The sequence below is a fragment of the Setaria viridis genome, chromosome 4 (genome assembly GCF_005286985.2).
Source record: "Setaria viridis chromosome 4, Setaria_viridis_v4.0, whole genome shotgun sequence".
Lineage (NCBI taxonomy): Eukaryota > Viridiplantae > Streptophyta > Magnoliopsida > Poales > Poaceae > Setaria > Setaria viridis.
In genome coordinates this window covers 35,475,978-35,490,002 of record NC_048266.2, presented here as the reverse complement: position 1 = coordinate 35,490,002, position 14,025 = coordinate 35,475,978, and the positions used below count along the sequence as shown (strand labels likewise).

Sequence of the window (14,025 nt, the reverse complement as noted above, 5' to 3'; positions counted from 1 at the left end):
TACGAAAATAATTATGTGACAATGCTGACATGACAGATCTAACCTGGGAACCTTTCCAGTTTCCACCACCAAATGAATAGGAACCACTTGAACAGTTTCAATCAACTCAAACATAAGCGAAACGAGCAAGCCCTCAAAGCTTGCCCTTGCTGTCTTGCAACTAGGAATGTTAAAAGACGATCACTAGTAGTCCGATGATTCACATTTCAGCCAAATACGCAAACAGAACCAGATTACGAAAGATACAAATGCAAGGAACACAGGATAGCCCAAAATTCTCAACATAGCACAAACTTCAACCAGTTCACGAGGGTATATCATGTCAACATAGACATAAGAAACAAGCAAACTCTTTCCATAAACATCCAATCCAAAGCCTAAACAGTTCAATCTCCAGGTAAATGCAACCTCACTTGAAGCATTTCGCGTCAAGCAGGGCCTCACCCTCAAAAGGCTCCTGGTCCTCGATCATGGCACTAACACGCTCCCTTTGGGCCTCGTCGGAGATGTCCACCTTGGTCCACTCGTAGAGCTCCATGTCATAGACCTCATCCATGACAAACTTGGGGACCTCCTGGCCACGGAAGAGCCAGAGCCCCTTCAACTTGAAGGGGGGCTCAGAGCCGACCACAAGCATCTTGCCAAAGGCGTACTTGCGGCACAGATCCATCCTCTGCAGGAACCCACCAACCTTGTTCATGGTCACAAAGGAGACGGTGTTCTCATCATTGTACTTGTAGTCACAGAACCACAGAGAGTAGCCCTCAGGGTCATACATGTCCCAAAAACCTGAAACACAGACAGCACGTAAGATTTGGTCAAAGTTCCACATGGAAGCATGAATCCAGCACAATCATCTAATTAATTTACTTAGATTATTGTAAATTGCTGTTGCAACATAAAATATTAACATAGTATTATGCTTCTTAAAGCTTGCATAATATGCTACATTACCACTGAATTAGTTTGAGTTGGTGTAAATCTTTGCAGCTATCTGTGGTTGACTCATGTAGAAACAGGTATAATACTATCATTGTCAAACAACAATATTTTTTTATCATAAGGGCCACACAAAAATTTACTCAGGAATGAAGCAACCAATTCAGAAGGGACTGCAAGTTTGTGTCAGTGTAACATTGATAGACCGCAAACGAGACTTCAGCACCAGCCACTAACATTTAATGATTGGAAGTGAAAAATAAAATGAATTGTTGACATAAGGTGGATTAGATACCTTTGATGGCAACCTCACGGAAGTTGGTCTTTGTGTTTGAGTACAGCCTCTTCCAGTCATCGAGGATCATCTTGCTTGGTGGCAGCAAGTCAAGAGGATTCTTCGGCTTCGGCTTTGGTGCCTCCTCTTCTGCTGGTGCCTCCACCTTTGGCTTCGGGGCCTCCTTTGGGGCTTCTTTCTTGACATCCTTTGCCTTTGGCTGAGCAGCGGCCTTTTTCTGAACAGAAGGCACTGACTCTGCCTGCTTGACATCACCCATGACCTTCTTGAAGTTAGGCTGGTTAACCATAGTCCAGAAATACCTCTCAACATGAGGGAATTCAGATGTGAAGCTCTTGGTCAAGATCCGTGCAAATCCATGGTAGAGGTTGCATGTCAATACAATGTCGGCTAGAGTGACAGAATGCCCAACAAGGAATGTCTTTGAGGCAAGGTGTGTGTTCAGAGAACCAAGCGCTCTCTTCAATGAGGCAATAGCTGTTTCCTCGGTCTGCACAAGCAAAAAGGTTAGACTAGCTATTCCTTGTTCAATAATACAGATCCAAGTTACCCATCCAACAACTTACCGTCTGAGCATAAGGAATGTAACCAAGCCTTGGGTACAAGTACCATGCAACACCAGAATCAACTTCGGTTGCAGCAAAGTCCATCCATTGCTCAACATGGGCCTGCAAGAACCATTGATGAGGTTCAGAGGTTATATGCCTAAAACTTACTTATCAGGGTATGCTACCATCCAATAAATCACTCACTTGTTCAATACGAGAAGACCCAAAAAGAGGGTTGTCATCCTTCAAGCGAGCAACTTAAAAGAAAAACAGAGCCATCGTTACCATCAACAGAAAGTCAAAGAAAGAATTAGAATTCAAAAGTGTGGAATTAAGTATATACCATAGCGTGCAATAGCATTGCTCTCGAAAATAGCACCATCCGGAGTCTCCAGAACAGGAACCTGAATGAAATTGTTAGGTCCTGAACCTCTATACATAACTATTTCGAAGATGTAGTTGGTGTATGTTGTACCTTCCCAAGGGGGTTCATCTTAAGAAACTCAGGGGTCTTGTTGGAGACACCCATCTCAAAATTCTTGGTCAGCTCAACCTTGACCCCACTGTATTCTGCAGCAATAAGTGCCTTGAAGGCATTCTTGTTTCCAGGTCCAGAATGCAATACCTATGCAACAAAAATTATATTAGACATAGAGTTAAAAATTGGAAGTCCTCTGTGAATGTTAATTTAATGGTACACATGCAAGCCAAGTAATGACATCTAGACCATTATCTAAGTGAAGAACCAGAACATAAACATTATCCACTTGACAGATGTGTTTCACTATAGTAGGGAAAAATACACAAGCAAAGACACCAATTGCCCAGATTGTGTGTTTATACTCGGAAATGGTCAGTGAAATCTCTGTTTCCCAACAAGACATAGGAGCATTTATCATGCAAATTAAGCCAATCAAGATGGTTTAGAAATACAACTAGGTAAAGGAATGTGCAGGTGGGACTAGAATAGCAAACAGTACTTGTTTTGAATTGCCTAACTGCAAAATTATCAAAATAAACCACAATTCATGCTTCACCTCTCAACTTCAATTCCTCCTACGCACTGTAGCTGAGCTGCATCATGATAAACACTCTAAAACACCCTTATTTTCCTTTCAAGGTCACCCAAAAGAGCACTGCTATGTGTGCAACAATTTCCTCAAAACTTACAACTCAATTACAACTAAGGACCAGAAGCTTAAAATGACTTGGGTTGGGATGACCAGATAGTAGCTCCTAATTGAATCCAATGGTTCAAATACATTATTCTACTTGAGTTGCACATAAAACGGTTATACACCCTACCAAAATATCATGATCACCCTGGATCAAAGGTCAAAGGCCCTATACAAATGCACACCCAACCATTCTACTAGTAGGTCAGCGACTCTGAATCACATCATTAGCACTAAGGCATCACCCCCCTAACCCCCGGTTGTAAACAAGCGAAGCGGACAAATGACCTATCGCTGCACTTTCTGAAGGCCGAAGTTTTTGGTGCTGTTGAAGTTGAAACGAACCAGGGGATCGGTGATGTTTCACTGAAGACACGCCTGACCGAAAGCAGAGTCGAGGATCTAGGCAGCCTACCACACCCCGTTCGCATCTACAGGTTCCACACCCAAGTGACCCGCGTACATCAAGCTAACTACATGGCATGAATCCTCAAGCATCAAAACCCCATCAGCCCAACAGCCGCGGCCACCATAGGATCCGCACAGGCAGTCCGATGCGCGATGAACCACAGAGCCACTTCTGAAACAGCAGGAACAAAACCCAGAGGTGGAAGCGCGAAGGAACTCACGAGCGCCATGTCGACTGGTCCCGCTGCAGCCTCAGCAGATCCGCAGCACAGATCGCAGGAGCAGGCCGCCGGAGGAAGAGGGAGGGGTTTACGGTGGGAGAGGGAGGCGAATTTATGCGATGGCGGCGCAGCGGAGGGGACGGGGGAAGGAAGCCAATGTCTAGGGTTGCGGCGGCAGGCGTCCGGATGGGAAGGATTGGACGGACGAGATTGATTGCGGGGTGAGCTGGATGCGTCGGATCTGGATGGGTCCTTTTGTGGTTAAGCTCCTCGTACTAACTTGCAATTTAAAATCAGGTCCTGGCTACACTTTCTTCGGAGCTAACGAGGGTGTTTAACACAAAACAACAAACAATTTCCACCCTTTCGCATTGACCAATCTTTTACCTTCCGTGGCGGGTAAGTTCAGGCCCTGGTTGGATAGAGGGTGTTAAAGTTTAACACCTCACTTTTTAACATATTTTTATCACATTATCTCCTAAAGGCATGTGTTAAAAGGAATGTGTTAAAGTTTAACATCTCCAATTTCATAAACACCTTAAGGAGGTGTTAAAAGTTGTTAAACTTATTAAAAGTGGTCCCCCTTCTCCACTTTTTCCCACCATTGCCTCCTTCTCTCTCCTCCCTCTCTCTCCGTCGGCCATAAATGAGAGGGCAATGGAGTCATTTCCTACCAAAGGTGTTAAAGTTTAACACACCATCCAAACACCCCAATGTGTTAAACTTTAGCACTCCATTTGAGAGTGTTAAAACTTTAACACTTGTTAAGCTTTAACACAGGGTATCCAAACAGGCTCTAAGTAATAGATCGAATAGAATCACAGTTTAACTTGGTTTCAGCTGAACTTAGAAACCTGGAACTAAACTTGAGAGCAAGAATTTAGTATCAAGTTTTGGATTTGATGTAGCACATGCACATCTTACGTCTTCATACCATCTTACTCCATCCTTTCTGACTCGTTTTGACTTTTCTAGATTTATAGATATTATTATGCATCTAGATATATACTATATCTAGGAAAATTAAAATGACCTACAATTTGGAACGGAGGGAGTAGAGTTAAAGACATTTCGAAGTTCTACAACTTGGTCATATAAAGAAAAAGAAATACATAAAGCTTGATCACATCTGCATGAGTATTGCTTGATTTCTCATTTGCTTGTTTGCAACTAATGTTGTTTCTAGAACAGTGGCACCCATCTTGATCTTAAGTAATTCTGTTTGCAACTTGTACGTTCATTGTGCAGTCCACCCTGAACCATACACAAAATCGTCGAGCATGAGGCGTCAAAAGTGATTCTCAAATCGCCGCAATAATTCATGTCGACTATAATGGAAGAGTACCATTCATCAGAACGTAACAAGAATATGCTTTCATCTACTAGCCGGGGATGCAAAAATGGCGTGAAACTAGGAATTGGTGCTGTTTATTTTGGGCTATCCTTTATTTCTTTGGAGAATTGTTCTCTGTAAACCCATATATTGCTGATTTTCACCATCACTAGTAAAATGTTGCTGTTTCAGTGCTATTGATAAAATTGATGCCTTTTCCAAATCACTATGCTTGCACATTGTCCTTGCACAATCTCATGTTGTCAATGGTGCGATTAGTCCATACGCATAATCTGCAGGGAGAGGCCTCTCAATTTAGACTTAAACCGAGAGCCCTCCTGTTTTGGAAGGACAAAATACGTCGGTAAGAAACAAGGACCAAAAGAGGGAAAAGTGAAGAATAGGTAACAATCGAATCGAAGAAGTAACAAATCACACATCGATCGGCAGCTCGAATTCTGGCAACCTCCAACTCCAGCAACCTTCGTGTTAGGGCTTAGGGTTGGGGTTAAGGTTTCGAGGTTTGGGGTTGGGGAGGTGGTCCGTTCCTGCCGGGTCTAAAGGGATGGTCGGGGGAGGTTGTCGGACCAACGGTGGTGTCGGTGTGTGGGCGGGACGGCGGTGGCGCCACCCACCACGGTGGTGGAGGATGGCGGTTGGGTTTGGGGCTTATTGCTTTGGTTGGATTAGGGTGGGAGCGGTCATCGAGGCAACGCCGCCGGACCCGAAAGAGGTGGGGAGCTCATCCTGAAGGAGAAGAGTGTGGGAGGAATAGGAGGGAGAGGCAGAGGTGGTAGGGGAGGGTAGGGGAGGACGGTCCTCGCCGGCAACGGAGGTGACGTCGACGAGGGGATGCTAGTGGCAAGGCGGGGGAGAGGCATGCGGAGGAACCGAGGAAGACAGGAACAACGTGAGGAAGATAAGAGAGCGGTGTGAGGAAGATAAGAGAGCGGGGAGGGGTCTGGACCAAGGCTTATCCGGAGACCCCTCCCTGCTTAGTAGCCTCCTAGTCCATATGCTTTCCCACCAATGATAATGTGAAATAATCACATGTCTCACCTCTAACCGAAGAAGGCTTTCGCGAAACAAATGAATCGGCTAAAGCCGTGCTGACTTTCACAACCATTTTAGTGTGAAACCACTAGAACAGTTTCAATACATGGAGCTCAAACACAAGCAAAACAAAAGCTACTCCTACGACGCTTGTTCTTGCTGTCTTGCAATTGCAACTAGGAATGTTAAAAATAAGCTAAGCACTACTAGTCCAATAATCCAACAGTCACATAAGACAACAGCACCAGATTACTGACTTGAAAGATAGCCCAATCAAATACTAAAGAACACAGGATAGCCCAAAATTTAACCAACCACAACTCATGAGTATAACAGGTCAACATAGACAGAAGTAACAAGCAAACTCTTCCATAAACATCCGACCCAAAGCCTAAACAGTTCTCTCTAGGTAAGTGCAACCTCACTTGAAGCATTTGGCATCAAGCAGGGCCTCACCCTCGAAGGGCTCCTGGTCCTCGATCATGGCACTGACACGCTCCCTCTGTGCCTCGTCCGAGATGTCCACCTTGGTCCACTCGTAGAGCTCCATGTCATAGACCTCATCCATGACAAACTTGGGGACCTCCTGGCCACGGAAGAGCCAGAGCCCCTTCAACTTGAAGGGGGGCTCAGAACCGACCACGAGCATCTTGCCAAAGGCGTACTTGCGGCACAGGTCCATCCGCTGCAGGAACCCACCAACCTTGTTCATGGTCACAAAGGAGACGGTGTTCTCATCATTGTACTTGTAGTCACAGAACCACAGAGAGTAGCCCTCTGGGTCATACATGTCCCAGAAACCTGAAACACAGACAGCACATAAGCTTCTTTGGTAAAAGTTCCACAGACGTGGAAGAATGAAATTAGCACATTCATCTAATTAATTTACTAAGATAAGTGTAAACTGCTGTTGCAAACTAAAATTCAGTATTCTTCTTATTAGTGCTTACATGATACACAACTATTGTTACCACTGAGTTTGGATTGGTGTAGATCTTTGCAGCTATCTGTTGTTGGCTCAAGTAAAATGTATAAGACCATACATTCTGTCTAAAACAACAATATATTTGATCATAAGGCCACATCCAGATTTTTATCAGGATGAAGCACCCAATTTAGAGGGGAGTCCCAATTCTCTAGCTAGTGTCAATGTAACATAACATTGATAGACTGCAAACGAGACTACAGCACCAGCCACTCACATTCAAAGATTGGAAGGAAAAAAATAATATATTGTTGATATAAGGTGGAGAAGATACCTTTGATGGCAACCTCACGGAAGTTGGTCTTTGTGTTTGAGTACAGCCTCTTCCAGTCATCGAGGATCATCTTGCTTGGTGGCAGCAAGTCAAGAGGATTCTTCGGCTTCGGCTTTGGTGCCTCCTCTTCTGCTGGTGCCTCCACCTTTGGCTTCGGGGCCTCCTTTGGGGCTTCTTTCTTGACATCCTTTGCCTTTGGCTGAGGAGCGGCCTTTTTCTGAACAGGAGGCACTGACTCTGCCTGCTTGACATCGCCGATGACCTTCTTGAAGTTAGGCTGGTTAACCATGGTCCAGAAATACCTCTCAACATGAGGGAATTCAGATGTGAAGCTCTTGGTCAGGATATACATAAATCCAGTGTAGAGGTTGCATGTCAATACAATGTCAGCTAAAGTAACAGAATGCCCAACAAGGAACGTCTTTGAGGCAAGGTGTGTGTTCAGAGAACCAAGCGCTCTCTTCAATGAGGCAATAGCTGTTTCCTCAGCCTGCATAAGCAAGAAAGTTAGACTATAGCTATTTAAAGATCTATACAATATCCGAGTTACACATCCTACAACTTACCGTCTGAACATAAGGCATGAAACCAAGCCTTGGGTACAAGTACCGTGCAATACCAGGATCAACTTCTGTGGCAGCAAAGTCTATCCATTGCTCAACATGGGCCTGCAAGAACCATTGATGAGGTTCAGAGGTTATGCACACTAATACTAGTCGAGCTGTGTTAACATAAATAAATCACTCACTTGCTCAATACGAGAAGATCCAAAAAGAGGGTTGTCATCCTTCAAGTGAGCAACTTAAAGAAAAAACAGAGCCATGGTTATCAGCAGCAGCAAGTAGATGAAAGAATTAGGATTAAAACACGAAATATATACCATAGCGTGCAATAGCGTTGCTCTCAAAAACAGCACCATCAGGAGTCTCCAAAACCGGCACCTGAACAAAAGTTTTAGTTCCTGAACATCTATACATAACTGTTTCAAAGATATAGTTGGCGTATGGTGTACCTTCCCAAGGGGGTTCATCTTAAGAAACTCAGGGGTCTTGTTGGAGACACCCATCTCAAAATTCTTGTTCAACTCAACCTTGACCCCACTGTATTCTGCAGCAATAAGCGCCTTGTAGGCATTCTTGTTTCCTGGAAAAGAATGCAATACCTATGGAACAAAAAATACAGACATATTGTGTTACAAGTTGATACTTTGGATGGTAATCAAACAGTACAAAGACAAGCAATGACATCTAGACCCTTATCTAAGTGAAAGAAACAGAACATATACATAAACCACAAAACACGTGTTTCACTAGTAGGGACAAATACATAAGCAAACACACAAGTGTCCAGATCGAGTGTTTGTAGTCTCAAGCATTCAATGAAATCTCTGTTTCCCAACAAGATAGAGGAGCCTTTTTCATACAGATTAAGCAAAGAAATACGGTTTTAGCAATGCAACTAAGTAAAGGCATGTGCAGGGAGAGAACTACAATAGCAAACAGTACTAGATATGAGTTCCCATACAATGGCTAAATTATCAATAAACATCAACATGGTCATGCTTCATCACCCAACTTCAATTCCTCATCTTTACTTATCGCCAGCTGCGCTGCATCATGATAATAACCACCCTAAAACACCCTGCTTTTCCTTCACCGACCAATACAGCAAGTTTCTTACAACTTACAACCCAAATAGAACTATGGATCGGAGCCTTAAAATCACTTGGGTTGGAATAATATTCTCTTAAACGAATCCAACAGCTCAAATACATGATTGACTTAGATGTGCGCAAATGGTTGTCCACGAAGAAATTCCCTCGCCAAAATTACCATGATCACACCTTTTACAAATGCACAGCCAGCCGTTCTACTAGTAACAAGCAACATGAATGGCACCACTAGCACCGTGCATCGCCCAACCAAACTATGTATACGCCCCCACAGATCCCCACAGGCACTCGCGATGCGTGATGAACTACAAAGCAGACCGAAGCAGCAGGAACAAAACACGGAGGAGGAAGGGAGAAGGAACTCACGAGCGCCATGTCAACTGGTCCCGCTGGTCTGCGCCCGATCGCGGAGCCTCTGCAGATCCGCAGCACAGATCGCAGAAGCAGGCCGCCGGAGGAAGAGAGAGAGAGAGAGGGGTTTAAGGAGGGAGAGGGCGGCGGATTTATGTTTTGGCGGCGCAGCGGGGAGGGACGGGGAGAAGGAAAGCGTATCTAGGGTTGCGGCGTCGGGCACCCTGATGGAGACTATTGGACGGACGGGATCGATCGCGGGATGAGCAGGATGCGTGGGAACTTGGATGGGTCCTTTTGTGGTTACGCTCCTCATACTATCCTGCGATTCAAATCAGGTCCCCACTACACTTTTGTTTCGGCCTAACGAGGGGGCTTAACACAAAATTCTACCCTTCACGTTAACCAACCTTTTTAGCTTCCGGGGGTGTTTGGATACGAGGTGTTAAACTTTAACAGTGTCACATTGGATGTTCGGATGCTAATTAGGAGAATTAAACATGAGCTAATTATAAAACTAATTGCTGAACCCTGTGCTAATTCGCGAGACGAATCTATTGAGCCTAATTAATCCATCATTAGCAAATAGTTATTGTAGCATCACATTGTCAAATCATGGACTAATTAGGCTTAATAGATTCGTCTCGCGAATTAGACTCCATCTGTGCAATTAATTTTATAATTAGCATATATTTAATACTCCTAATTAGCATCAAACATCCGATGTGATGGGTGTTAAACTTTAACACCTTGTTGCCAAACAGGTCCTAAAGTCAAGTAATAGACCGAATGGAAACCTTGGTTCAAGTTGGTTTTCAGCTGAAGTTAGAAACATGGAACTCAACTTGAGCGATAATTAACCTCAAGCTTTTGGATTTGACCATACTACCATCTCTGAGTTAGAGACATTTCATCAAAGTTCTGCTACGTGGTTTCCGTAAAAAAAAAAAAAGTTTAAAGCTTCTCGTTCACATGAATATTCCTCTCTCGTTTTGCTTGTTTGCAACTAATTCTGTCTCTAGAACATAGTGGCGTGCATATTGATCTTAAATTATTCATTGGAACTAGCCAAACAAGGCAGTTGAAACATGGCACAACCATAATACAAATAGGCTTCATCATCAAGCCACCAGGCTTCATCTCCGAAAGACCGAAAGAACAAGCAGTTCCCATTTTTCACCAAAAAGAAAAAAAGAAAAAGCAAGCAGTTCCGATGGCCTGTCGGCCCATAACCTCACGGCCTTTAGATTTTTGGGACCAAACCTGGCCCGTCTTTTCTCAGGTCGCGTTTCTGCTACGCTTTTCGACCCACCGCGCCCCGCCAAGTCTCTCGCCACGGCGAGCAGCGAAAAAAGCCAATAGCCAACAGCAACAAGCGGAGCAGATCGCGAGCTCGCGGCCATGGAGATGCCGTTTCCTCCGGCGCCCGCAAGGCTCCCCGAGGTGAATTCCCCCGCCCCGCCGCGCCAGCAGGCTGAGGACGCTGACCAAGCTGCTAATGCCAGGTGCACCGGCTCACCGCACACGCTGCCCGTGACGGCACTGTTCTCGACGCCGGTCAGGACCTGCTCCCGTCGTCGCCGCGGCGCAGATCATGTTCCACAGTCTGAAGCAGGCCAGCAATCCCCGCAGGCGCTAACTGACGCCGCTTCCTGGATTCCCGTGGCAAGCCGGGGTCCGACTGCGTCGCCTTCACGAAGCTCCCCTACGAGCGCGACTCGACGGCCAGCCACTGCCCATGCTACAACAGTTGCTCCTTCATCACCAGGAGCAACGCCAGCGGCGCCAGGTTCCTCCACGGTTGCCAAAGAAAAGACTGCGGCCTTCTTGAACTCGATCCGTCTAACACTGCAGCTTCCCCCTCGCGGACAGACTGCCAGCCAGAGCGCCGGCCGTGAGCACGGCGCCGACGCCACGACGGAGCGGCCGTCTCGCCAACCAGCCTTTGAACCTCACTGTCCGACCTTCAAAAAAGGGTGAGGTGCTCGCCATGCGCAAATTAGGGATAATTGATCACGATGCCGACGCTGACCATGCTGCCGCAAAGGACTTCGACAAGTTCCTAAAATCTAGGATGCAACCGCGACACTTCGCGGCACTCCGAGACATCTTTCCGCTGGCCAACGATCTGACAGATGATCAACTTATGCAGACCGCGTCCAGACCGCTTGAAAGACGACGCGGCAAGCTGCAGAATCGATCGATGTCACACAACATGAATACGGCGAATCTCAACATTTTGGTGTGGAACGTGCGCGCCGCGCACGATGTCGCCGGGATGCACTGCGTTCAGTGGCAAGCGACGCGAACGCCTCCATCGTTTGCGTCCAGGAAACGAAGCTTCATATACTTTCACACTTCCCGGCAGCTGAGACTCTTGGCAACGCGTTCTCCACGTTCGTGTATCTGCCGACCACAGGGGCTAGCGGGGAAATCTTGTTGGCCTGCAAGGGCCCGGACGTGGTGTGTTCTCCTCTGCATCAGGGCCGGTACTCGATCACGGCGACGATCTCTGTGAGTGGCCACTCCGCTCCATGGTGCCTCACCACGGTCTACGGACCACAGCCAGAGGCCGCCAAGGTTGCGTTCCTCGACGAGCGATCGCTGCATGAGCGTGTTACACCGATGTCCGCAGCCATCGTGCAGGAAGCAACGCTGTGGAGCGCAGCTGGGCTTCAAGCATGGGAAGTTTCAGCTGGCCGGCGTCTCTGAACCACTAGCTAGCGTGCGTTGTGTTTAAGTGTTCTTTTATGTAATGGTTGCTCTAGTGTTTCAATGTAACAAACATAAGTAACATCGAATATTTCTTCTTTTTAATAGAATGACTCGCGTTGTAACAAATATTTCTTCTTTTTAATAGAATGATGCGCAGCTCTCCTGTGTATTCTAGGAAAAAAAATTCCCCCGCTCCGCTCCCCTTCCATCCTCCCTCTCTGTCCGGCGGATTTCGCGAGATCGTGATTTTGCTGGGGTAGAGTCGTGCGCGGCGTGCTCGACGAAATGCGATCGGAGTGCGTACGGCGTTCTTCCTGGGATTTAGGATACCAGTGTTTTTAAGGTTGTTAGTCTCGAGGCATGCTGGTTTCTATTTAGTAGTAGAAGCATTGGTGGTACAAATATGCAAGAGTTTCGTAGCTAACTGAAATGCTGCACAAACGAAACTGCCACTGCCACTGCCAGTTTGAGTTTGATTTGTTTTTACTACTTCCTCAAGGCCACAGAGTTATTTGTTCATAGAATATTATGCGATCTTTGGGGAGCATGCGCTTCCTCTGCTCCAGATATGCAGAGTAATTCGAATTGATTCTGCTAGGATGAACCAAGTGTCTTTCTCAGAAAAATGAAAGCAGGTGAAACCAATGGAACTCCGTCTTTTGCAGGTGTTCAGGGATATTTGAAATTATTTAACATGAGTTGACTCTCCGTGATTGAGAGGAGTGTCAAGCATACTTTCTTTTTTCCTGGAGGTTAGGGGTCAATGTCCGTTGAAATTTGATTGGTACCAGTGGGTCGTTTCTGCTGAGATTAGGAAGGACAAGTATGGGACCACTACCCTGATACTCTGCTGAGATTTGAAATAGATGTAGCTGACGTACTCATCCTCAACATAGTCCCTTTTTGTTAATAATTCATAATTGATTACGTGTTGAAACCAGTATGAAAGTGAAGTATCCTGCGCCTCTTCTCCAGCTCCTACCAATTTTTTTTCCCTATTCTTCCCAACCACAAATCACAAGTAACACTTATACATCACAGTAGCATGGGAAAACATATCACTATAGTGGTGTGGGAAAACATGCACACGACAGTAGCATGGGTAAAAGGTCGACGGACCTGAACTTTTTGATGTTCCCATGGGTCTGCCCCTGCTTCTAAACTAACCCAAGAAGGAAACAGACAGGAAGAAGGAACAAAATATACAGCAATGATGAACATCTTTTTTCCTTCTTTTGGAAAAGGGGAAAAGTCATATGATTTCTCATGCTCCTAAATATAGTTATTCACTGCAATTCTATTGGAAAACACAGTTGTGATTGATATGTTGACAGCTTGCCGTCCTGTCTATCAGTTACGCCCTTCATCTTTGTTGAAAATGGTCAATGCATTTTCAGAATATTAGTGACAGTTCTGTAGAAGTACAAGACAGGTCTTCCTTTAAACGCCTTTGGTCATGTAATACTTTTTTTCCACCATCTTATTCTTATGTTACATGTTAATAAATAGTTGCATTGATACAATATTAGGTACAGCTGATGAAAGACAGCCTTTCTTTGGTTTTCATATCAAATGACAGACACCGGACAACTCATACTCGTCATGTCTCATGCAAAAGGCAAAACAAGCAGCTCACCCAACTTCCTCGGGACTAAAAATCTTTTGTGTTGTTGTAAGTACGAAATCAACCTATCACCTACCTCGCACATTAGTAATGTGTAGTCTGACAAATCAAGGATTTATAAATAACTTTTATTCGTGAACTTTGTTTCTATCAATGCCAAAGTTATGATGTATGGTGATCTATCATATGACTATCTGGAACCCATTCACTTTATTCCCTGATATGCAAATCTGGCCGGAAGTTTCTTTCATATTTTTAAATTGTTATTATTAATGTTATTATAAAAATTTTCCTTTTTGTTGGCAAACTTTATGCACGGATGGCATTTAGCCCTGAAATAAGTGGCTGTGGTTCATCCCATCATCCTATCTGTTGGTTAACCTTATCCTTAATCATCCTCTCTTGGCTTATTCTGTTTTTTTGTTGATCCTC

General features: G+C 45.1%; 2 protein-coding genes across 2 annotated transcripts; both read right to left on the bottom strand.

Moving 5' to 3' along the window:
- Positions 1-265: 265 nt before the first annotated feature.
- Positions 266-3,746, bottom strand: LOC117852121 (elongation factor 1-gamma 3). The gene is made up of 7 exons (XM_034734085.2): positions 3,587-3,746; positions 2,258-2,407; positions 2,126-2,186; positions 1,987-2,039; positions 1,801-1,902; positions 1,235-1,724; positions 266-789 (listed from the first exon to the last, which is right to left on the bottom strand). The coding sequence occupies exons 1-7, from the start codon at positions 3,593-3,595 to the stop codon at positions 410-412; spliced, it is 1,245 nt and encodes a 414-aa protein (XP_034589976.1). The 5' UTR covers positions 3,596-3,746; the 3' UTR covers positions 266-409.
- A 2,411-nt stretch (positions 3,747-6,157) lies between these two features.
- On the bottom strand, positions 6,158-9,458 carry LOC117853017 (elongation factor 1-gamma 3). Its single transcript, XM_034735362.2, has 7 exons — positions 9,270-9,458; positions 8,244-8,393; positions 8,112-8,172; positions 7,980-8,032; positions 7,798-7,899; positions 7,232-7,721; positions 6,158-6,773 (listed from the first exon to the last, which is right to left on the bottom strand). Exons 1-7 carry the CDS (start codon positions 9,276-9,278, stop codon positions 6,394-6,396), a joined length of 1,245 nt encoding a protein of 414 aa, XP_034591253.1. The 5' UTR covers positions 9,279-9,458; the 3' UTR covers positions 6,158-6,393.
- Positions 9,459-14,025: the final 4,567 nt, after the last annotated feature.

Bases quoted from the DNA above. Each gene is read 5' to 3' on its own strand.
- LOC117852121 (XM_034734085.2), bottom strand. The intron at 1,903-1,986 runs GTGAGTGATTTA...TGGTTCTTGCAG, and splicing joins GGTCTTCTCGTATTGAACAA to GCCCATGTTGAGCAATGGAT. The intron at 1,725-1,800 runs GTAAGTTGTTGG...TTGCTTGTGCAG, and splicing joins ACATTCCTTATGCTCAGACG to ACCGAGGAAACAGCTATTGC.
- LOC117853017 (XM_034735362.2), bottom strand. The intron at 7,722-7,797 runs GTAAGTTGTAGG...TTGCTTATGCAG, and splicing joins TCATGCCTTATGTTCAGACG to GCTGAGGAAACAGCTATTGC. The intron at 6,774-7,231 runs GTATCTTCTCCA...TCTGTGTTTCAG, and splicing joins CCGTGAGGTTGCCATCAAAG to GTTTCTGGGACATGTATGAC.